At 51.2% G+C, this 25,679-nt stretch overlaps 1 protein-coding gene across 1 annotated transcript; it reads right to left on the reverse strand.

Annotated features, from left to right (window-relative positions):
* LOC144731807 (monocarboxylate transporter 2-like) lies at nucleotides 1–24,946 on the reverse strand. The gene is made up of 7 exons (XM_078613061.1): nucleotides 24,754–24,946; nucleotides 6,447–6,705; nucleotides 5,993–6,136; nucleotides 4,224–4,612; nucleotides 2,940–3,197; nucleotides 1,727–1,970; nucleotides 1–597 (listed from the first exon to the last, which is right to left on the reverse strand). Exons 2-7 carry the CDS (start codon nucleotides 6,661–6,663, stop codon nucleotides 314–316), a joined length of 1,536 nt encoding a protein of 511 aa, XP_078469187.1. The 5' UTR covers nucleotides 6,664–6,705; nucleotides 24,754–24,946; the 3' UTR covers nucleotides 1–313.
* Between the last annotated feature and the right edge of the window lie 733 nt (nucleotides 24,947–25,679).

The following is a 25,679-nucleotide window of genomic DNA, read 5'->3' on the forward strand; positions in this document are numbered from 1 at the left end:
CGAGCGAGCGAGCCTGCGGGTGAGCGAGTGACCGAGTGAGTGAGTTTGCAAGCCTGCGGGTGAGTGACCGAGTGAGCGAGTTAGCGAGCGAGTCTGCGGGTGAGTGAGTGACCGAGTGAGTGAGTTTGCAAGCCTGCGGGTGAGTGAGTGACCGAGTGAGCGAGTGAGCGAGCGAGCCTGCGGGTGAGTGAGTGACCGAGTTAGTGAGTTTGCAAGCCTGCGGGCGAGTGAGTGACCGAGTGAGCGAGCGGTTTTAGTGAAATCGTTGAACCTCGTTATTTCGCTCGGCGCGGCTGGGGGTTCCGTGTCGCGTTTACTCGGCGCCCTCCTCCACGCCGTTGGGGGTTTTGGTGGTGCCATCGTCACCACTCTGGGGCGAGGGGAGGGGCGAGGGGAGGGACGAAGGGAGGGGCTCAGGGCCCAGCTCAAGCCCCTCCACCCCCCGCCCATTGCGCGCCGCCTCGGCCGCTGCCTCGCGATCCACCATGCGGTAGTTGATGGCGTTGGCGACGAAGAGGTAGATGCCGGCCGTGATGACGATGGCGCCGCACACGAAGTACATGTACTTGTAGTCGCCCGTCACGTCCACCAGCCAGCCTGCGACGTCGGGCGGGGGGGCGGGTAGCGGCGATGCCGTTAGCGTGGGCTCGCTTAGTTACCGAATCGTTATCGTGGTATAATCATCGTTATCAACCGCGCTGCGATTTCCTGCCCCGCGATTTCCTGCCCCGAGCTCTGTATATAAATGTAGATAAGATAAACCTCTTGACATCCCCACTGACGAGATCCCGAATGGATGGCCAATGAGGAGCATCCCCCCTCCTCCCTCGTTAACCTTTGTCAAGGGTGGTTCCTCCTCAAGAGTCTCCCTGTATCCTCAGGTTGCTTGCCCTTCGTCTGGGAGGGTGGGGGGGGGCTATCGCTTTTGGCCCTGGCCCCCGACTCCTGAGCTGGTTGAGTGCTGCTCGCTGTCACTACCCGTGTCAGATTCTAACTCAATCTTGATTTGAAACTTTCGTGACTGCAGGAATCCATACTCTTTGGTTCTTTTGGTAAAGTCACGTAGGTAGAAAATAAAATAAAATAGATCACGACGCTTCGGGCGCAACACAAGACGGACGCTTGTGTTGCGCCCGAAACGTCGTGATTTATTTTATTTTATACCTACGTGACTTTACCAAAAGAACCCAAAAGTATGGATTCCAACTCCATTCAAGAGGAGGTGCAGTCCACCCAGACCCGGGACAATTGTTTCCAGGTCTATAGACAGGAGCATCCATGCGCGCGTGTGCGTGTGTGTGCGTACGTGTGTGCACCTGGGAGTGAAGGGGCACTGTTTGTATGTACAGTAAAACCTTGGATTGCGAGCATAATTCGTTCCGGAAACGTGTTTGTAATCCAAAGCACTCGTATATCAGTTGCAATCACGTGACACTCGGCAGACAAAGCGTACTACTTGTATTGCAAGACCTCGCTCGTTTATCAATTTCATATTAATGTAAAAATTTGCTCGTCTTGCAAAACACTCGCAGACCAAGTTACTCGCAATCCAAGGTTTTACTGTATGCTGAACTTCTTTCGGACCGTACGTAGCCAACCGTTATAACCGGAGACGCGGGAGAAGGAGAACAAACTAAACACAATAAATGTGTGCGCGAGTGTTTGCGTGTTTGCGCGTGCGTGCGCGTGCGTGTGTGCGTGAGCGAGGGGGTGAGCGAGGGGGCACCTCCGATAGGCGGACCGAGCAGCACGGGGCAGCACTCGACGATGGTGACGAGGCCCACGGCGCTGGAGAAGCGCTGCGCCCCCACCAGGTCCATGAGCGTCTCGAAGAGCACGGAGCTCACCATGCCGAACGCCATGCCGAAGAACACCGAGTACGCCACCAGCCCACCGTAGTCGCTCGCCAGCGGGCACAGCACGTGGCACACGCCGTTGAAGATCACTGCGAAGCTGAAGAAGTACTGGATCTGCGGGCGTAGAGCGTGGGGGGGGGCGTGGGGGGAACGGTCGTAGAGTTGGCGGCTTATTGTACGATGCACACGCCAGAGGTCGCAACCGGGTACCCGATACCCGTACCCTACCCGATACCCGGCTACCCATACCCGGCCAGGTACGGGTACCCGTTTGCGACCCTGGTGCGGCCGGGTACGGGTACGGGTAGGCCGTGAGTCACCGGTGAGTCACCGTTTGTCACTCATTCCAGGTCGGGTACGGGTACGGGTAGGGAACGGGTACCCGTACCCGGCCGGCCGGGTACGGGTACCCATTTGCGACCCTGGTGCGGCCGGGTACGGGTACGGGTAAGGAATCAAAACCCGTTTTCGACCTCTGACACACGCACAGCTCGGCTCCCTGGGGCCGCAACGCTGTGCGAGCCGCGTGTCTCGCGCCCCCTATGCGCGGGCGTCTGTAACGCGGGCGTTGGAATGCGTACCATGCGTAGCGCTGGGTCCCCCGTCCTAACACCGTGGAATTTCCACCGCTGGCTCCTGTCAGCAGATGTAGACTAACAACTCCCGCCGCTCACTTGAGTCGTCGTAATCAGCCGTGGTCAATCCACTGTTGGATGAGGGCCTCCCCACACCGCGTGGGTCGGGGGTGTATTTTGACTATACTTCACCACAATGATCAGTGTGGATTTGTGAAGGTGGGGAGCATAGATGTTGAGGCAGTGTACAGTATAATTTCTACATAAAATTTCGTCAGTAATTTTCTCTCGACATTTGAACCGCAAACATTCCTGGGAAAGTCTTCATCTGCAGCACAGAGTACGTGAGCACGGCCGACCCGACTCACGGAGTCAAGTTCGAGTTGAGACCAACTCGGGTTGAGACCACTCCACTCGACTCAAACCACTTCACGTTTGCTTCTCTCCCGTGTGCCCGCGTGCCCGCGTGCCCGCGTGCCCGCGTGCCCGCGTGCCCGTGTGCCCTCACCCTTGGCCGAATCCAGCGCGAGTTGGCAATGAGGCCACAGGTGGGGCGGCACACCATGTCCACGATGGCCAGGATGGTGAGCAGGAACGCGGCCGAGTACTTCTCGATGCCCATGTGGCGAGCGTACGGCGCCAGGAACACGATGGGCGAGAAGAACCCGAGGAACATGACGACGTTTCCCGAGAGGTAGATGAGGAAGCCGCGGTGCTTGAAGAGCGACAGGTCGAGCAGCTCCTTGAAGCGCTGCAGGAATCCCTCCTTGGGTGACGCAAAAAGGATCATAGCCACGCGCATGAGCCAACGAGATCACGCCCCCCATTATCCCATCTGCAGATCCCTCCGTGGCCTCCCTATCCAACCCAGGCTCAATCGCAACACTGCTCGTCAATGCTTGCTATGAACACCTAACGGCGTTGTGTCCGAGTCAATGTTTTACACTGCAGATTGCAATGCTGGTCGATGCATTTCTGCTGTATTCTAACAAGAAACGACTGGACGCACGCACTATCATAAGGATGAATTTTAACCGGTGAATTAACGCACCTCGACACCGAGATGGCTATTCTTTGGTTCTTTCGGTAAAGTCACGTAGAAAGAAAATAAATGAATAGAATATGATGTTTCATCAGGTAGAACAAAATTTGAGAATTTTCTTTCTTTCTCAAACTGCCTATTTTTCTCCCTAAAATTTACCAGGCTCTCATAGGTCCATTCGCTCTTTCTCTCCCCTAGCCGCTTCGGGGTGGATTTCCACACAACTCTCTCTAAACATTTTTTTTTACCAGACTTGCTGGTCTCTCCCCCGGCCACTGCGGGGTGGATTTCCACACAGCTCTCTCATTGACATGCTAATTTCTCTGCTCCAGCAGACCCACCTCTCTCTCTGCTCCCCTCTCTCTATTGAAGGCCATGACACAGAGGCATTGGGTCTCTGTGTGTCTATGTTGTGTGTCTCTCTCTGTGTATCTCTGTGTTGTCTCTATCTGCTTGTGTGTCTGTCTGTGTATCTCCGTGTCTGTGTTTTGTCTCTCTCTCAAATTTAGTTCTACCTGATGACGACTGCTTGTGTTGCAATCGAAACGTCACATTCTATTATTTAATTTATTGTCTTTCTACGTGACTTTACCGAAAGAACCAAAGAGTAATTCCTGCAGTCACGAAAGCTTCAAATCAACCGAGCTGGCATTAAATGGTAGGGCACAGGTGAAGGGGAGAGGCTGGCGGGAGCAGGCAAAACGGGGAAAACAAAGGCACGGCCGGAGTGCGGGTGGCCCGAGAGGTCACCTTGGGCTTTGCCGGCTGTCCGGACAGCAGGCTCACGGCCTGCGGGTTCGCCGTGTCAGCGGGCACGGGCGGCGGCGGCGTCGTGGCGTTCTCCGCGGCCACTTCCGTCGCGGACTCCGTCGCGGTCAGCGCCGCCGGCGCGGATGGCGGCGGCTTCACGGGGCGCATGAGGGCGCCGGCCACGCAGCAGTTGAGTAGCAGCCCCCCCAGGATCATGAAGCTGCCCCTCCAGCCGAAGTTGTTGAGCAGCAGCTGGTTGAGGGGCGCGAGGGTGCTGAGCATCACGGGGCTCCCGGCCATCGCCAGTCCGTTGGCGATCGGCCGCTTCTTGTAGAAGTACTTGCCGATGATGGTGAGCGCCGGCTGCAGGTTCATGGCGAGGCCGAAGCCTGCGCTCGCGTGCACGCAAAAGGACGACGACCACCACAGCAACAACGGCCGGGGAATCGGAGGTGACTGCGAGACTCTGGGGGCTAATACCAACGCTCATTTAAGGCTGAGTCAACCTAGTGAGGATGCCCAGGACTGGTAGATAAAACTCACCACCGACTCGTAGCACAGTGAGCTGACCACACATGCACCTCAAGCACACACACAGACAGAGATCCCACATATAGCCTTAACAGACTGTTGGGGCAAGTGCAGTTGGTGAACACATATGAGGACCGGCACAGCACGAGGGGTCGAGTGACCAGTATCACGCTCGCCCGCCTTTGTCTCCCCAGTGGTTATGTTTACACACCGCACCAGGTACTCATTTGAGGCTGACTCGAATTAAGGCAGACCCAGTACTGCTTCATATAATCATCACTGGTGTTCGCCGTGACCGGGAATCGAACTCGGGTTTCTGGGTTCATAGCGCAGCACGCTAACCGTTACACTACTGCTCCCCATACACACGCAGATGCACACATGGACCCTCAGGCGCATACACACACATACATGCCAACCTATACCAGTGTCAACAGCATTGACGTTAAAAGGTTACGTGACTCGAAGGTGCATAAAACACCAAAATATGATTCCCCGTTCGGTACGTGCAAAAGTGACATAACCCGGCAACTTGATACATTTTATGGAAAACTTTGTTTCAAATGTAAATGCCAATATATTTATAGTATTTTATAATTCCACTGCTGTGTTGGTCAAGGGCGATGCGTGACGATGATTTGCCACTGGACAGCACGGGCTGGTGAAGTGAGAGCCAAAACAAGTTTAAATATAATTCGCCACCGATGTTAACTGTGGCGCTGTGCCCACCCCCGACACACATTAAGGCTCCATGTTTCACGGAATAGGAGACTGCTGCTGCCTGGATTAGTATGCATGGCTGTCTCTCTCCCCACAGAAACGCGAGCCACTGACACCACATCCCTTCCCACATGTCTCCAGCACCACTCACGACTGTGAAGAGCACAGCAATCACGATGCGCGGTTAAACAGGACGTGCGACGCAGTGCTAATCTCATTATGGCACCGTGCTGCTCTTCGTGTGTGTGTGTGTGTATGTCTCGGTAGGATGTTACAGGGATGTGTTCGCGCCAACGTTCAGAAGTCAATGCAAATTTACTCTTTGTGCAGAGTCAAATCCTGGGGTTTATTTGCAAACTAAAATTTGATTGTAACGGATAACAAAAAGCCCCCACACTGTGAACCGATCCGGGGAGCGGGACCCGCTGTGTCCTTGGTTATCCCCTCGGCACAACGGCCGTCTCTAGCCATGACCCCCCGTGACCCCCGTGTGGGGGCTCCTCGCCCAGCCCACTCACCCCCGATGACCCCGATGCAGAAGTAGAGCTGCAGGATGGAGGTGCAGAACGAGGCGAGCACCATGCCAGTGCCGGCCAGCACCCCGCCCGCCACCACCACAGGCCGGCTGCCGTAGCGGTTCACCAGAATGCTGCTCACCGGGCCTACGGTGCCACACACGCACGCACATCATCCCGTCAGCGCGCGATCAACTACCGCCGGCGCTCGGAGCGCCAGCTTTGAACAGTAATCGTAGGCCGATTCCGGATGACATCGTTCGAGGTATTAGAAGTAACGTAACGTCTCATTTGGCTTCTACGGCTCAAGCGTAAAGTCAAAGTGTCTCCCTGCTCCAGCGAGTGATTGGACACTGGCTCGATCCGAGTGGCGCCTGCCCCTGTAGACTCCGTGCACGCCGGCAGCAGAACCCCCGGGTGAAGCGTGCCGCCGGGGCCTCGCACCGCGTGCACTCACCGCCCGCGTACATGATGGCCAGCATGATGGAGGAGATCCACGCGATCTCGCTGTACGTCGTCTGGAAGATCTCCTGGATCTCGCTGAAGAAGACGGTGATCGCCTTGGGGAAGGCGTACGAGAAGCCGATGGAGATGAAGGCCCCCACGACCACGGCCCAGCCCCAGCCCCCGTCCGGCGGGGGGCACGCCTGGCCGGCGGCCGCCAGCGGCGACATGGCGGCACGATCGCCCGCGTGGAGCCGCGCCGTTCGGATTTGCTGCGGAATGCAAAAACCCGTGGAGCGCGTGAACAAATGTGCGGGAACCCTTTCCTTAGGGCGTCCCCACGGCGTCCCCACGGCATCCGCGTGCGACACCGCCACGCGTGCCGGCTTCTCCAGCGGATATCCGACTCGCACGGAGGAGGCCCGGTGGCACGGAGGTCAGAGCGTCAGGCCGGCACCACCGGGATCCTGGGTTGGAACTCGCGGTTCAGCTGTCCGTAGTTTACGCTTGAGCTCCGCACAGTGTAGAGAGTCGATGGTGGTCACTAAAAAACACACCTAAATCCCAGCTGTGAGAATTTCAAATATCAGATGTTAACTGTCACGTGAGGATCATTGCTCCGGGTGGTAAAGCAGATGGGAAAGTGCTGCCCTCAATACTCTTTGGTTCTTTCGGTAAAGTCACGTAGTTATAAATAAAATAAAACAAATCACGACGTTTCGATCGCTTGTGTTGCGATCGAAACGTCGTGATTTGTTTTATTTTATTTTATACCTACGTGACTTTACCGAAAGAACCAAAGAGTATGGTCCATGAGAGTTAAAGTGCCACACTGTCTCGGATTGATGGTGCTTAGGTACCGGAACAGCTCTTTTGTCAATCCACTGCTCGATGGTAGAGGGTGACCGGGCGCTGGAACAAATGTTTTTCCGGCTTTTACCTTCACACCCTATAACGCAGCCACTTTACAGTGCCTGGTTCCTGGCTGACGCTGCGCAGTCTCTCTCTCAACCCATGCAGCCTCAAATTTCGATTTAAAGCTTTCGTGACTGCAGGGATTCATCTTCTTGGTTCTTTCGGTAAAGTCACGTAGAATGGAAATAATAAAATAATAAAAATAAAACATTATAAAATAATTCTCACGACGTTTCGGCCACAACGCAAGCAGCCGTCCTCAGGTGAAGACCAGGTCTGTCGCTGTCTCCCCGACAGACCTGGTCTTCACCTGAGGACGGCTGCTTGCGTTGTGGCCGAAACGTCGTGAGAATTATTTTATAATGTTTTATTTTTATTATTTTATTATTTACATTCTACGTGACTTTACCGAAAGAACCAAGAAGAACCACGCAGCCTCGTCAGCGGCTCACGCGGGGAGCCTCTCCACGGTAACGCAACGCGACGCTGCCCGTCTGTGTGCGCGTCGCGTACCAACGCCAGGGAAGCACCGCAAAGGCTTGAGTCTCTCCGACGCTCGCTCGCTTGAGCGCGGGGCCAAGGCTGATGCCCGGCGCCAGAGCCAGTAAGCCAGCACCACGAAGACCTGAACTTCAATTTCCGAACGGCCACTCGAACGACATCGATCTGGGTTCTCAAGCGCAGAGAGTTGGACGGTTTCAGCGCGGTTTCAATAACACGAAAGTCAAGGTCAAAAACCAACGACTTTCCCCTCCACGGGCTCCCACCATCTCTCCAGGACCGTCACGTGCTCCCGATTGTACGCACGTGTGCGAAAACGCGGCAGAGCCGTGCGCATCCCCAGTGCTGACCCCAAGTCCGCGATGACAATTCCACATTCCTCTGGTGGGAGACAGGGATTCAAAAGGACATCCACCGTTGGCTCATTTCAATGACGATAAGATAGGCCGAGTTGGCCCCCTGTCAGGAGCTCGCAACGTTCCAACTCCGTAGAGCGCCCAGCCCGCGTGCTCTCAGCGCGCCCTCTGGCACTGTGCCGACAGAACTTGGTCAATAGCACGGTGCCCCGACCCGCAGCGGTGCTGCCAAAGGCGTTATGCAGTGCGTGAGCTCGTTGTTGCTCAGCGTTTGCGTGAAAGGCCAATACCGATTACACTGTATTCGTTTTTGGCTATGGGAGAAAACCGGAGAAGCCAGAGAAAACACAAGCATAAGAGGGAGAGAATATACAAATCAGACACAGGTACCCAAGTCGAGAATTGAACCCAGGCCCTTATTGCTGTGTGGCACGAGTGTTACCACTGTGCCACTCTGCACCACACACGAAACTGAAGTGCCCAAAAACTCCCAATGCATGCAGGATCCTGCTGAAAAGAGTTTTTGGACTCAGTGAGGCTTCCCTGGGCACATCAAGGCAATTCATTTTTTATTATTATGATTATTAGCCTGATGTGACCTAAGTAGACTATGCAGCTGCGTGGTGTGCAGTTACATGGAGTCGACCGCAATTACACAATTCTAAAAATATATCTCCTAAGTACTGTTGCCGGCATGGGGGGGGAAGCTCAATGGAAACACTTGTGACCTCACAGCCAGGACCGCCTAGGTTCGATTCCTGACTCGGGCACCTCTCATTAGCGGAGTTTTATCTTTCCCCCCCATTCTGCATGAGCTTCCTCCGGGTGCAAGTGGTGTTGGCCAAAACATCCCAATGCCGAACTACGACGTGCAAATCACTCATCGAGCAACATCGCCTCTTGCTGCAAAAACTTGGCAGGGCCCACGTGATGAAAATCCCCGAGACCCGCCAGTTCGGCTTCCCTGGGTAGAGAAGGCGAATAGTAACCGTATGGTGGCGAGGATGGAGCCGTGTCACGAGCACACAGCAGCCTCGGAGCGGAACTCCAAGTCATTCCCGCCGATTGGCAATCCATCCAGTTGATAAGACTACAGGACAAATCCATTACTCATCCATGCACCGGCGACGCTACAATCCCTCTTGCAAGATTGTGCTCGTCTCTATAAGTGAAATGTCAATGCGTGTTCTGGCAAATTAACAAACCTCGTGACATCTAGTCATTGGACTCATTAATTGTATTCATCAATATCGAGACTGGTTCCCGACATAGGACTGTGGAATTTCCACCGGATGTTCAGGGATGCAAAACTGAGATGAGCATTACTCTAAGCTTGAGTCGGATGCTTCTGACTTCTTGACCTCGTAATATAAACAAGTAAAAGTGTCTCTCTGCTCACACAACCGGCTGGTACTCAACTCCACATTTCCATGGCAGAGACCAGTTTATGCCAAGGGCAACCACTGTGGATGTGGAGTGATGTGGTAGTGATTTTGTTGTGATCCTTGGTGGGTTATGGATGGAGTAGACCCCAAGCAGCGGGTGAGTACTGGTGAGGCTACGACAACGGTGCAGGAATACCAAGATGAAATCTCTACCCGGCAGGGCCTCACTCAGCGCCCACGGCTATTTCTTCCGGCAGGGTTTGGCTATGGAAAGTTTGGGAGGGCAGCCAGGGAAAACTACGCATGTTCTGCAGAGAGCCCACAAACTCCTCCGTATGGACAGGTATAGCAAACCTACCCCACCCACCTGCACCTGCGTGCAGGTGGGTGGGGTAGGTGCTTTTTCTCTTGTGAAGAGACAATGCGTTGTCAGTGGACAGGCTAAATAAGGAAGATCGATCCATCAGACAAACTCGATTGTTGACTAATCGAAGAGCTGGTCACCGTCTCGGGAATTCTGTTTATCGGCCAAAGAGGGGAGGTGTTGTTACCGATTGGCACGCGAGCCCGAGCGGGGCCGGATTTACACCCCGTGGCACCGTGCGGTGCCGCTGCTCACTTTAGACGTGGCCAGCGCCCAGGCTGGGTTTCAGTCTTGACCTCAAATCGCCTTCCCGAGGGCAGCAGACATTAGCACTGGTGAAATGGGCTCAGGCCCTTATAGAGGAATAAACTAATTATTAAAATAATGTCGACGTGTGTGTGTGTATGTGTACATACGGTGGTGGAAATGTTCCGGTACGTCACACAGGCACCTCTCCCGACACCAAACACGTGCCTAACGGGTACTTTGGAAGAAGAACGGTTCCTATTCCTTCACTGCCATGTTTTCATAGAGGGAAAACAAAGGTGTGTGTGTTTATTGTGAGGGTGTGAAAGTCAACTCGAGTTCGATTCCTGCGCACGGCCAACACCAGTGATGATTATCTGAACCAGTCTGGACTGCCCGTAAATTGAGTACATGGTGTAATGTGTAAACTGCCACTAGGGAGACAAAGGCAGCCGGATGTGATGCTGGCCACCCACTCCCTCGTGTGCCATGCTGGCCTAAATTGGTGCACGAAAACAGCACTAGCCCCAACAGTCTAAGGCTATAATAGGGATCTTTGTCTTTGTATGTGTGTATACCTATCGTCACGTTTTCCGTGCTTCAAACAATACCCTGGACAACCATCGCAAGCGAGATGCTCTCTCTCAAGATGAAATAATACACAAATAAACAAGTGAAGAGTGTTCCGCCTGCTACACCTTTGTCGATTTTAGGAGCCTTCCCAGAATAGCCCGAATTCTGGCTTCGCCGAGTCCGGCTTAGAGACATTTTAAATCAGGGCTCACCGGCAGACAGCCGACGGCAGCCCACGGTGTTATTATTCTCAAATAATTTCAGGTTCATTAAATAAAAATTAACCCGTAAAAACAAAGTTTTTCACTATAAATCCTTTATATGCGTGGCGGCTAGAGTCCTCTCGTCCTCTGGCTTGAGATGGCTGCCACCTATGGGTCAGATGATTGCCTGGCACCATTAAGCAATTGGTAATTAAATGTAATTTTTTTTTCCTAAAAAGTGCAAAATTTTGGAAAAAAAATATCACGAAAATTAATTGTCACGCACAAGGAGTCTGTGTGGAAAATGTCAGCTCGATTGGATCACGGGAAGTGGGTTAAAAAACGACAGAAAGATTTGCACGGTCATAAGTGCGCAAGCAAGCAAGCAAGTGCACTTAATATAAAGGATTTAAATAAGAACTCCATGTTACGCAGCCCAGGTCCTGAAAACTGCAGCAGCAGCATAACGGTGATAAAGTACACAATTGCCGCATGTACCACAACTCACACTACAAACATTGCTTAAGCAGCGTGAACCCACTTTGCTGTAACTTTACAGAAAGTAACACTAGTTTATGTTGACAGTCATCGAAGACTTACATATACAAAGACAATGTAGCCTTGTAATTTGTGAAGGCAATGGCTGCGAATGAAACACTTACCAAGGCCAGCGCAAGAGCGTGATGGGCAGCGGTGGCTATTGAAGCCAAACTTTCATGCTTATGCCGATGCTCCCAGATGGCACCAGGTACTCAATTTATGCTGAGGCTGCCTAGGGGAGGCTCTTGTGAAAATTCCGTCACAGTTCCTATGATCACTGTTTCATGGCTTTATTTTGGTGATTTCGAAAAGTGTATTGGTTTAGCCATGTTTGTTTGTTGTAGTACAGAGTTAGACTGATGGCCTTAATCTAAGTTGTCTTGTGGTTGTTGTTGGTTGTTTGACTTGCATCCCACTGGGATTTTTGCACACAGCGTTGGTGTACGGTGTTTTTTCTGCAATATTTTGCTGTCTTTTCTTGGATTTTCTGTTTGCACTCGGTCACATATTCACTTTAAGATGTCTTTTTGTTCATGTTTTAGTTTTTTGTTTGTTGCGGTTGCACCCGATTCAAGAGCCGAATGGCTCACAGGGCTATACCTAATAAATAAACTTGAACTTGCCACCGATGTTGGCCGAGAATCAATCCCAAGTAGCTGGCATTGTGGCACAGCGCGCACTGTTGCTTCACCACTCTCCACTTCTCACACGCACGAGCACGGTGATGTCGCCATAGCACTTGTGCCAGGCTAGGTACACAATAAGGCCGTCACGTGATGTGTGGAATGTCCACAGGCAGCAGGTTATGGGACAGATCTCGGCATTATGGGTTGATTGATGACTGGCAGATGCACACACACACACTATATACACTGCTGATACATACGTACATAATCATATTTATGTAAATTGCATAGGCAGGAAGACATGAATCTCTTTCTAGTTTTCCCCAATGCCTGTTTCATGGTTTCTCATGGTTATCCACCTCATCTCAACAAACCCCTTGCACTTGGGATTTGAGCGCCACTGCCTCTGTGACAATAGCAGCACCTCCATCATTGCCAAGGAAAGCCGCAACCTGATCCACGCCCTACACACAGCACCCCCACAAAGAGGTTTCGACATGGCACGATCCATCAGTGTCTCACAGCTGTCCCGAACGCACCCTGTGCAGCACCGTCACTGTACATCTCATTTGGTGATGCTGCTGCGCTGGCATTGATGCACGAGCACACTCAACGCAAATCTCAACACATTCGTCGATGACACCGTGGCCTCAAAAAGGCTTAGTATATAAAAGTATGGCGTTTTTGGCAATGGCCTTTCTTCAGAGCACACAGGGAGCACATACCAGAGGTCGCAAACGGGTTTTGATTCTTTACCCGTACCCGGCCGCACCAGGGTCGAAAACGGGTACCCGTACCCTACCCGATACCCGGCTACCCGTACCCGGCCGGGTTTTGGGTAGCGTACGGGTATCGGGTACCCGATTGCGACCTCTGGGATGAAGCCATGTTGCAGGCGTGGGTGGGTTGATTCTAGGAACTTGAATTGTGAGAAGAGACAAAACGTTGGGAAATGAGTGACAAACGGTTACTCACCAGTGACTCACAGCCCACCCGTACCCGTACCCGGCCGCACCAGGGTCGCAAACGGGTACCCGTACCCGGCCGGGTACGGGTAGCCGGGTATCGGGTAGGGTACGGGTATTGGGTACCCGGTTGCGACCTCTGGCACATACCATTCTGGCTGCTCTCCATGCATCTGCTACGAAGGGACATTGCGGGAAAAGGCGGCTCTTATTAACGTATCCTTTAAGGCAGGGGTCCTCAAACTACGGCCCGCGGGCCACATGCGGCCCGCCGAGGACATTTATCCGGCCCATGGTCACTAATTGGGCTGCGCTTGTGAGCACTAATTGGGCTGCGCTGGTGAGCACTAATTGGGCTGCGCTGGTGAGCACTCATTGGGCTGCGGTGGTGGGCACTGATTGGGCTGCGGTGGCGAGCACTGATTTGGCTGCGCTGGTGAGCACTGATTGAGCTGCGGCGGTGGGCACTCATTGGGCTGCGCTGGTGAATGGTTCAATGGGCCAATTGACTGGAATTGCCCCCCAGGCCTAAGGCTGCCAGCCCTCCCCTGGCTGCGCTTGACTGGCTCTCCCTCCCTCAGCTCCCTCACTTGCCCCTCGGCTCCACTCCCAGTGATATTCCTGTGTGCTGGGGATGTACTGCGATCTGTGAACAAAACTGCAGGTGTAATTAACTTTTTAATGGCACCACCCGCACCAGTGTGAGCCTGGGGTAAAAGCGGAGTTCCCCCAATCAGACTGCATTGATGGGCAGTGCAGTCTGTATGTCTCTGTGTGGGCAAAGTTATTGCTGGTATATTGTTTTTGTAGCGCTGTATATATATTGGTATTTTACTAATAGCAATTTTGACTCCCTAGGAAACAATGATGTCAAGAAAGAGAAAATTTGACTCGGAGTGTAAGATATTCAAAGAACAGTGGACTTATTACTTTTTCATGCAGTACAAGGAAAGAGCTGTGTGTCTGATATGCCAGAATATAGTGTCTGTGTTCAAAGAATACAATTTACGTGGACACTATAAAACTCAACATAAAGATAAATATGATTGTTTGGTCGGAGAAGTGAGAAAAGATAAAATATGAAAACTGAAAAATACATTAACAACTCAGCAAAATACTTTTGTGAAGCAGAAGCAGCTAAATATTTCATCACTGCGAGCAAGTTTTCAAGTTGCCAAGCTAATAGCGTGCACTGGCAGACCATTCGTGGAGGGAGAATTTGTTAAAGAATGCCGATTTATTTAGTACAGTGAGTCTTTCAGGACCTACAATTACACGGAGGATTGAACAATTTGCATCAGCATTTGCAAAACTCCACAAAAAAACTTTCCTATTTTTCCTTGGCACTCGACGAAAGCAATGATGTTCGTGATTCTGCACAATTTCTAATTTTTATTCGTGGGACGAATGACTATTTCGAAGTCACAGAAGAGCTTGCTGCACTGCAAAGCATCAAAGGAACAACTACAGGAGAGGATATCTATGAAAAAGTTTGCCAAACTGAATGGTTTGGAGCTGAACTGGGCTAAACTAGCCAGTGTGACAACTGATGGTGCTCCTAGCATGGTGGGGTCTAAGAAAGGAGTAATTGCTCGCATTAACGAAGAGATGGACAAACATAACCATTCTCATCCAATAGCCATACACTGCCTCATCCACCAACAAGCGCTGTGTAGTAAATCACTGAAGTGGGACTCTGTTATGAAAATTGTGGTATCTTGTGTTAACTTCATTAGAGCTCATGCACTAAACCACAGACAATTTCAGGAATTTCTGTCTGAACTAAATGTTGACTATGAAGATGTTCTGTACCACACAGAAGTCCGTTGGCTGAGTCGAGGGAGAGTTTTGAAACGTTTCTATGACTTACTTCCACAGATTACAGCTTTTCTGCTTTCAAAAAACAAAGAAGTACCAGAGCTCAATGATGCAGAATGGAAATGGCACCTTGCCTTTCTGACAGATGTAACAGATCTACTCAACAGTTTCAATGTGCAACTTCAAGGAAAGGGGAAGCTCATCTGTGATATGCAATCACATGTCAAAGCATTTGAAGTAAAATTAGGCCTCCTCATCAAACAAGTTAAGAAGGAAAACTTCTGCCATCTCCCCACAACTCAAAATCTGTTAGCGGAAAAACCATTGGTTGCAATTCCCAAACAAAACATGTGTGGATTCACTGGAAAAATTGCAAAAGGAGTTCCAATTTAGATTTAAAGAGCTTCATCTCTATGAACAGGACATACAGCTTTTCCGTAACCCATTTTCTATTGACATTGAAAATGTGGATACAATTTACCAAATGGAACTGGCTGAACTGCAGAATTGTGACTCTCTGAAAGACGCATTCAAGTCAAGCAGCCTTCATAATTTCTATGCATCTCTCCCCTCTGAGACATATCCTCATCTCAGGAACCATGCACTCAAAATGGCAACCATCTTTGGCAGCACTTATGTCTGTGAACAGACTTTTTCCAGAATGAAACATTTGAAATCTCCAACCAGATCTAGACTAACGGATGCACACTTGCATCACTTTTTACGACTAGCAGTGACAAATATGGAACCGGACATTGACCATCTCATTAGCCAAAAGCAGGCCAATAGTTCCCATTGAAATACTGGCAAGTTTGTTGATTTAACTTTACTTGTTCTTCATTTTAAATATTGTATTTGTTCCCGTTTTGTTTCTTCACTTCAAAATAAGATATATGCAGTGTGCATAGGAATTTGTTCATAGTTTTTTTTTAACTATAGTCCGGCCCTCCAACGGTCTGAGGGACAGTGAACTGGCCCCCTGTTTAAAAAGATTGAGGACCCCTGCTTTAAGGGAATGTTATTGATAAATATGTTGAGTTTTTTTGTTATCACCGTACAGATTGAATTCAAACAGTTCATTAATTATAAATGATGAATTTAACGCCTTCATTTTTGAAGCAACCGTTTCACAGTTTTGTTGGTCACCAACTCATCACCATCATCACCAGCCATGATCTTTCCACTGCTGGATGAGGGCCTCCCATGAGCCGTCGGTATCCCTCACAATCCCGCGATGTAATAATACAACTAGCACCTGCACACGAGCCGATTCCATCGCTCCATCTCTCCACAGAGGAAGAGCCATCGGGCGCAAACAGAAATATTGGCGATATCTATTGCTCAGTGAATACCTGCTAATGAATGCAGCCGGCTGTCAGTGTGGTTACGGTAGCCAATTCAAATCCCACTCATCTGCCACCAAATCAGGCACTGAACCCAGGACACCAACACCAACAATCGCCATTCGCCACTAAGTGGCGGTGACGTCACCACGTGGCTTGTGCCAGGCTATGAACTGTGCATCGGCGCTGCCCTCTGACCCTCAAGCGAGCGGCAGCAGCCATGTGGAGAGTCGCGAGTTCGAATGGCGCTCGGGGGGTCGATTCACCCATCAATCCCTTTAGGTTCAACCAAGCCGGTTCCAGCACATGGCAAGTCAAGAGGGGTCGTCCTTTGGACTCATTCATTGACATGAGCTCCTCCCTACGCTCAAGACGGCCAGGGGAACTCGTCACTTTCAATGGAAGGTTATGCCACAGCAGCCACAAACACCGAGTGTCTAGCCACAGTTCTGTGTTGTGAAGTGTCTCACAGGTGGAGCGGTGGTACAGCGATTAGCGCACTGTGCTACGAACCCTGAGACCCGAGCTTGATTCCCAGCCACGGCTTATATCAGTGGTGAGTGAAACCTGAACTGGCCCTGGGCGCCTTCCTATTTACCATCTCGCGCCCGATCAGCGTGGAGAAGTATGGTCAAACCACCGGCATGGCCGATATGGCACGGGGAGAACTTCATCCAGCAGTGTATTCACAAAGGACTAGAAATTCTTATTATGGTTATTATTATTATATGAAGTTAGGCACAATCTTTTTCCTTCTCTCTTTTCTGTAGCATTAAAAACGTAGCTCATAACACATTAATTAAAGTCAGTAACAAACGAATGTTGAATTGAATTTGAACAGCTGCAGTGCACATTATCAGAGTTATGTTTTTGTTTGCATTGTGACTGCAGGTATTGTGGTCTATGCAAACATGACTCCTTGTAAAAAAAAAGGTGTCAGTTTTGTTGCCAAATAAAAGGGTAAAAAAACAATTATCATTTTTTACTGGCAAATGAGGTTCCAATGGAGCTGCAGAGTATTCATAATTATCGGTGCAAAGCAAGCATGGGTCGGTTATTGTGCTGCAGTGCCACAAACTCATGACCGACCTCATAGGAAAGCTCCCAGGGTTCGACCCCTACTCAGGAAATGGTGCTCAGCACGAAACCGCTGCAGAGCTGCGCTTGGCCACACGACAAAAGAAGAAGATAAAGTACAAAGCAGCATTGTGAACGCTGCGAGTATTCTTCACATTTGGAAGTCCGCGCTGAGATGGCAATTGGCAGCAATGATAACGGCTCAAGGTCAATGGAATATGCTCATCTTGATGAAAAGCCTTTTCTTTGGGGATTACGGCCCATTACTGTACAAATCAATGCATGCCAAATGCAATTACGAACCACAAGGCAAGCACAGCAGTCACAGAGTCAATGTAAATGTAGAAGTGTTGGTGTGAGACCTATTCATCCTGAAGCTCATGGTCACTGACAAAAAAACAAAGAACACATTCCTGCGGAGGGAGCTGGTAGGAACGTTGGGTTGCTCGGTCAATGGCCAGGGTCAACGGCGGCGTGGTGTATTCCGCAAATATGCCCGACTGTGAGGGCGGGCACAAGCCGGCGTGAGTAGGTTAAACGTTGAGTTTTATAAGGGCACCACGGGGTGACCAGCCCCTCCCCACCCAGCCCCACCCCTGCCACACCCCACCCAGCCCCACCCTCCCCACCCAGCCCCTCCCCACCCAGCCCCTTCCCATCCTCCCCACCCTCCCCTCTCCACCCAGCCCCATCCCTCCCATTTTTGGACGCATGATGGACGGACGGACACAATAATCCCCTGTGGGCTGGTGTAACCAGGAGGTTCCTACCAGTAAAATGATCCCACCCTATGGCCTTAACAGACTGTTGGGGCAAGTGCTGTTAGCCAGCGCCTACGAAGGTCTGCACGGCACACGAGGAGGTGGGCGGCCAACACCACGCCCGGCCACCATTGTCTCCCCAGTGCTGATATTTACACACCTCACCAGGTACTCATTTAAAGCTGAATCGACCTTGGGGAGGCCCAGGACCGGTTCAGATATTCATCACAGATGTTGATCTAATGTATATGGCCTGATGTATATGCGTCAATGGGATGGAAGGTGGTGGAGCTATGGGGTAGAAGTGGGTGGGGCAATGGGATGGGAGTCAGCAGGCAGGCAGTAAGTTGACCCATGGAGACAGGCACACAGACACAAGGACATAGATACGGAGATGCAGAGCGACGTGGAGAGAGATACCGAGAGATACGTGATGAGACGGAGGCACTCGACTGTTCAGCAGCAACAACAGTGCTGATACATATTGTAATTATTTATGTCCTGGAGGCCCCAGATTAGCCTACAACACATGGGGGGTGGGGGGGACATCTGCCAAGGCTGAAGGAGAGGCTTTGCCACCTCTGCTTGAGCCGATGACGTCAGTGGTGCTGGCTCAAGAGGTAAACTCCTCATCCACCCAGCATCCTTTATTGTGGCAGCCATCTAAATATAGGTCAGATGTGCCAATGCGATTAGCGCGTGCATGTGGGACAATGTGTTACTGAATGTGCACCAATGCCAATAAGCCACCGCCTGCCTGTTTACAAGGAGTTCCTGTTTTGAACTGCGTTTGCTTACGTTTGGATTTTGCACCGCCATAATTACAAGGTGTGCAACAATTGGTATATTGTTTTCAATTGCGGCAATTGATCAAATCGCTGGGGGTGGAACCTCCCAGGTCTACCAATCACGACCCTCCGTGCCATTAGGTGCAGGAACCAATCTGTCAAAGGCACAGGGCCCACGTGCCATCACGTCAGGACACATATCTAACAGAGGGGGTCCTTACCTGGAAACATCTGGCTGTTCCACCAGCATTGGTTCAAGCGAGCCTGGCTCCAAGACAATGAAAGTCGAAATTGGTCCAGAGTTTGCTTGTGTTGAACCAGCACTGCTGATACCGTGCACTCTCCCAGAAGATGATGCGGCTGATGGGACTTAAATAATAATAATAACAGCGATGCAGCGCCATTACCTCCCTGGGGTGCGAGAGCCGCGGTGTGTGGGAGGAGGAGAGGCAATAGGGCGAGGTTCTCATGACATTATCCTGTGCATGAGAATCTTGGTTAATATCAGCCGAACTGGGCCCAAATTCGTCAGGATCTCAGAAGCTAAGTGGGGGTTGAGCCTGGATCGTGCCTGGATGGGTGACCAAAAAAGTCCTATAGATTCATCTGGGGCATACGTTGTGGGCAGCAGAGGACAGGGGAGCAAAACCATTGTTGTATTGTACTTCTATGCTCCAGTGTCTATGCTCCCTACCTCAACTAATCCGCACTGACTAAAGCAAAAAACTCAACACGTTCACCAATAACGCTGCGGCCTTAATTGAAAAATATACAATAGGCAACACTTTTGGTAATAACCCTTCTTCAAAAGGCGGTCATTTGTATGTGCTATGAAGAAGGGCTGTTGCCCTGAATGTAAGGTATGGTCAGATCAGTCTCACAACCCACACTGTGCGGGAGAGCTCCTCATCCAGCAGTGGAGTTGACGGAAGGCCTGTACAGGTGGGTAGGTTGCTTAGTGAGCTGCCTGCCTCGCCGCGCTGCAGCAGTGAGAGGGCGCTCGCAGGGATGGGGCGGTTCCTGTGACATCCCCACAGACGCCGCTCCCCGGTCTTCCCGTGTCACAGGAATTACTTGAACTCCGAATGATGTCACAGCGAGGTCACGGTGGCAGCGCCCTCCAGCCGTAGACTCAGATTTGTTCACAAGCAACATGATAATAACGAGAGCATTCGGTATTTGTGCCAGGCTTATAGCGCAAGGCAATCACGAACGAAGGTGCCGCCGTGCTTCCCAGATCAGTAATTTGCGGGTAATTTTTATTTACTTAGAAAATTTGGACCACAATGAGCTACGTCGTTTCAAAATGACATCACAGGATATTAAAGATCCACTGTGAAGTTGACCGCGCATTTTTTACGGTTACTACATCCGCAGTAATAACCAAGGCGGCCTCACAGATTCCACCCGCAAACCTCCGCAACGAGCGTCGAACGCGTTGCCGCCATGCTGCCCCGGCCAAGTCGATGATGAAGATCAAACTCGTGCCAGACGGGCCGAGCTGTAAGCCACACAGCCTGTGTGTATGTACAGTATGTCACGCACTCGTAGTTTGGCCTGCACATTCCGTGTCAAGCCTGCTCTTGACCATAAATGATGACAAAATAATCGTCAGCGTCGCCGTGGAGACTTTAAGTAGCTAAATATACAAGCGGGCAATACATCGCCTCCAAATACCATATCTCGGTGCCTCGACACACAACATGAAAGTATGTTTTACACATCTCATCAGTCACACGGTCTGTCTTCTGGACACGCATGATTTCAGCAGCAGTGGTTTCAACACAAGCAAACTCTGGACTGGTTCCGACATTAGGTGTGTCATTGGTCAGGCTTGCACATACAAACATGTTATCAGGCAGGGGCAGTTGGGCAGGCAGTTAATGGGTGGGCAAGCTGTGCGGTCAGCGACCAGCAAATCAGCAAGATCTCTGAACTCGAGATAATGTCAAACGACAGTGTCACCGACCTAGCCACCGTGTATAGCAGGCGGCCCCATCTGCTATGCCACGGAGATAATGCCGAGCAAACAGACGCATGTTAGCTTTGCATCGTTTTCAGTTAACATTGTTATCGTCACTCACATAAGCTGGCCATGTTGTGCCAACGCCGCAGCCTAAACTCGAAATTTGAAAAATGTTGCTGGATTTGTGCGATTAAATTACAACCGTCTCTTACAGCGCCAGCTGTGCTAAAGACTGGCGCCTTTTTGTTGTTGAGAATGTTGTATAACAACCACGCAATAAAATCAGCAGAGAGACTTTATTTGAGAACTGTCTACACAACACTGAAACTAAAATCTTTGGGCCCCATATTGTTCATGGGTGGATATTTTTGCACGTGACTTCCGAAAACCCCCGTGGCAAACTTTTGTGAAGCCGTACATTGCTGATGAGGCTCACCGAAAGCGAAACTTGACAACGGTCTATGGTTACCTTGTTTACTAACACGACTGGGATTAATTTGAAAATAATGCTCACAGATTACACAATTTCCTTTAACCATTTGTATAACAGTGTAGACAAACAGGACTCAAGATTTCTCTGGGAAGACATAACAGATCTCAGTGTGGGACGTTAGCGAGGAGAAAAAAAACATGCCAACCATACATGGACACAAATATGGGCCAGCCTGTTACCAGATTAAGTTCGTACAGTATCTCGCTGCTCACACAAGCATGGGGAGGAGCATCCCTCACTCCACTGGTGGCCTGAGCCAGCAGTGGAAATACCACACTCTCATGGCAAGACCCAGCGTCTCCACAGAGGACCACAGACCACGGAGTCCACTCGCTCCTGAATTTCCCACGAGCAGCACCTCGCTCACCTGAACGACTCCATTTTTGAGCGAGTCACTGATCCTTTCTGGAGGCCACGGCAAAGTAGCCGTCGGTGGGGCCCTCCACACGGCGCCCGACACGGAGTGATGCCGGTTTGTCCCTACGGCGCGCGTCAACAGCCTCAAAAAGGGCATGGGGACAGAGGTGACGACCGTCGCTCACGCGCAAAGAGGATTACGTGTCGTGCTTTTGCAACGAGGTGACGGCACAGCTGGGCACGCGCCGGGCACCACGAGGCGAGCGGGAGGGTGCGGCCGCACGTGCATGACGCGAATGACAACATGTGTGCACGCGCACGGCACCGCCACAGGTCATGGAGGTCACCCTCAAGGGCCTCTGATGAACCCGTCAGGAGTTCACGTGCTCATGAGACAACGCGGGGCAATGTGGTGAAGAGGTTTCGGGATTTCGATTTAAAGCTTTCGTGACTGCAGGGATTCATCTTCTTGGTTCTTTCGGTAAAGTCACGTAGAAGGGAAGTAATAAAATAATAAAAATAAAACAATAAAATAATTCTCATGACGTTTCGGCCACAACGCAAGCAGCCGTCCTCAGGTGAAGACCTCAGGTGAAGACCTGGTCTTCACCTGAGTTGTGGCCGAAACGTCGTGAGAATTATTTTATTATGTTTTATTTTTATTATTGTATTACTTCCCTTCTACGTGACTTTACCGAAAGAACCAAGAAGAGGTTTCGGGATATCGAGGTAGTGCCAGCAGTGGATTCATCACGGTTGATGATACCGTTATGGGCCAGTGAGGCAGAGATGTTTCTCTCATTATGAGACATCTCCTTTACCAGTGGCAAAATATAGTAGTAGGTTTTTACTCTTTAAACTGGTCCCACACCAATGGAGACTAGGCTCTAAGAAAAGTTATCTCGGGTGTGGACCAATCAACTTCAAGGACAGTGCATATCATTATCATCATCAGCGTTGCTTCTTTTTGTTTGCATTTTGACTGCTTGTGTTGTGGTTATTGCAAACATGATGCCTTGTATAGAGGTGTCAGTTTTTGTACCAGTTTAAAGGGTAAAAACCTACTACTATGTTTCTCTCATTTTGTCCACTTGCCAGGAGGCTGTGGTGATATTGCACGACTGCGGTTTTATGTTCCATGAAACGTCTCGTCGCCCGCTGCAATTGCTGTTAAGTTCACACACTCACCTTCACACTCACCTTCACACTCACCCCATTCTAACACTCAAAGTCCATCACACTAACAACCATGACCAACATTCTCCCACCCTCACCCCCCCACCCTCATATCTCATGCCAGGGACGTCGCGATGCGTAGAGTCTGATTAATATTGCTTCTTAAGGCTCATGATACATGAAACGTGCACGTAAAAATCAACGACTGATGCTAATAACGTGTTAATTGTATGCTACTAATAAGTTCAGGCTAATTGGGGCAAATTAAAGGATACTGACAAGGCAGAAAACTAACAGATATACAACACGTAGTAATGATGTCAAAAAGAGACACACAAAAACTTCACTTTTGAATGAAACGGAAACCTCGAATCTCATAAAGTTAATTGCTGGGTGAGAACCACGATAGGCCAGAGGTTGCAAACGGGTTTTGATTCCTTACCCGTACCCGGCCGCACCAGGGTCGCAAATGGGTACCCGTACGGGTACCCGTTCCCTACCCGTACCCTACCCGAAACGAGTGACAAACGGCTACTCACCAGTGACTCACGGCCTACCCGTACCCGGCCGTACCAGGGTCGCAAACGGCTACCCGTACCCGGCCGGGTACGGGTAGCCGGGTATCGGGTTGCGACCTCTGCGATAGGCCTAACACACCCCACTCACCTACAGGCCCTCGCCGCTCACTCCCTCACCATCATCACCTCGCCCTCAAATCCTTTCCCTCACTCTCAAACCCTCACTTCTTATATCCTCATCCCCTCACCTTTAAACCCTTACACCCTCCTCACCTCACCGTTCAACCGGAATCTTCACGCTTTCCACGTCACCCTAAAATCCGCTCACCATCACGACTCATTCTCAAACCCTCGAAACTCCGCCCTCATCACCTCACCCTCAAACTCACCCCTCACCCCAACCCTGAAATCCTCACCCTCTCACCCTGTCCCTCACAAGCCATCTCACGGTCACTCACCCGGACCTCCATACTGTAGAGACCCACCAAGACATCACCTTTCTCCACCATCACCCAACACTCACACCACCATCACCCAACACTCACACCACCATCACCTAACACCCACACCACCATCACCCAACACTCACACCACCATCACCCTGACCCCCCCCCCCCCCCCCCGTTACATCCCCTCACACCGGGACCCCCTCCCATCCTCTCACACCGGGACCCCCCCCCGTCACACCCCCTCATACCGAGACCCCCCCCCCCCCGTCACATCCCCTCACACCGAGACCCCCCCCCCCCCGTCACATCCCCTCACACCGGGACCCCCCCCCCCCGTCACATCCCCTCACACCGGGACCCCCCCCCATCCCCTCACACCGGGACCCCCCCCCGTCACATCCCCTCAACCGGGACCCCCTCCCCCCGTCACACCCCCTAGACTCAACCCCATCCTCCTCCGCTTCCTCACCATCACCACAACAACAACATCCTCTAGCGCACACGCTCACCCCCATGCCATCACCCTTAAAATAACAACATAGATCAGCAGACAAGCCAACCCGTCCCCGTCAACATATCCACATACAAAATAACAAGTCCACCCATCGGCACCACGGCATTCTTGGGAGTGCAATTACAGCAAATTCAGCCGCATTCATCCAATAACAAAGACAACACCTCACTCAGCGAACCCTCACCCACACATCAGCATCATCATCACCATCACCTCACGTATCCGCCACTCACACTCGCCCCGGCATCGCGGGTGCCATCCCAACGAGCTCCCCGAGCAGCCGGTTGACAATGAAGGGGTGTACGGCATGTGATGGTGATGATGCTGATGGTGCTGATGGTGCTGATTCGTGCTGATGGTGCTGATGGTGATGGGGATGACGATACCTCTCGCTCGCCCTCGTGTCTCTGTGTCCCTGAGTCTCCTTGTCCCTGTGTCTTTGTGTCTCCGTGTCTCGCTGTCTCATCCACACGACTCCTCCTTTATGCACAAAGCCGACGCGACCGCGTGGGCAGAGCCTGATCCCGGAGCGGATCTCCAGCTCGTGTATCCTGGAGCGGATTCCCAGAGCCTGGTGCGCGGAGCAAATTCCCAGAGTCTGAAGCCCGGAACGGATTTTCAGAGTATGGAGCCCGGAGCGGATTAAAAAAAATCTGGACCCCGGAGCGGATTCCCAGAGCCTGGAACCCGGAGCAAACTCCCATAGTCTGAAGCCTGGAGCGGAATCCTAGATTCTGGAGCCCGGAGCAGATTTTAACAATTTGGTGCCCGGAGCGGATTCCCAGAGCCTGGAGCCCGGAGCAAACTCCCAGAGTCTGAAGCCCGGAGCGCACTCTTAGAATCTGGAACCCGGAGCAGATTTTAACAATCTGGAGCCCGGAGCGGATTCCCAGAGCCTGGAGCCCGGAGCAAACTCCCAGAGTCTGAAGCCCGGAGCGCACTCCTAGAATCTGGAGCCCGGAGCAGATTTTAACAATCTGGAGCCCGGAGCGGATTTCCAGAGTCTGGAGCCCGGAGCGGATTCGTCGCGTTTCGATCCCGGAGCGTATTTATCGCGCATGGATCCTGGTACGTTTACAGCACTGTCTTGGCCGTTCGTGGACCCAGGCATGAAGATGCAATAATAACACAAATATAAAACCAGGCGGAGAGCTTTAGGGTGGAGTATGGATTGTGGAGTGATAAAACCCAATAATAGCCTTCAGAATATGGTGTTTAAACCAGGAGTGGATTATCCTTTACACTGGTTGTAAATGAAGTGTTAATACCGGCTTATATAGAGACTGGAGAAGAGATAACAGTGTGAAATCCA

The sequence above is a fragment of the Lampetra planeri genome, chromosome 40 (assembly GCF_965212315.1).
Source record: "Lampetra planeri chromosome 40, kcLamPlan1.2.h2, whole genome shotgun sequence".
NCBI lineage: Eukaryota > Metazoa > Chordata > Hyperoartia > Petromyzontiformes > Petromyzontidae > Lampetra > Lampetra planeri.

Excerpts from the sequence above, each read along its gene's own strand:
- LOC144731807 (XM_078613061.1), bottom strand. The coding sequence starts at position 6,663 with ATGTCGCCGCTGGCGGCCGCCGGCCAGGCGTGCCCCCCGCCGGACGGG. Across the intron at positions 4,613-5,992 it reads CTGCATCGGGGTCATCGGGG|GCTTCGGCCTCGCCATGAAC; the intron begins GTGAGTGGGCTG and ends ACGCGAGCGCAG. Across the intron at positions 598-1,726 it reads GCTCGGTCCGCCTATCGGAG|GCTGGCTGGTGGACGTGACG; the intron begins GTGCCCCCTCGC and ends CCGACGTCGCAG.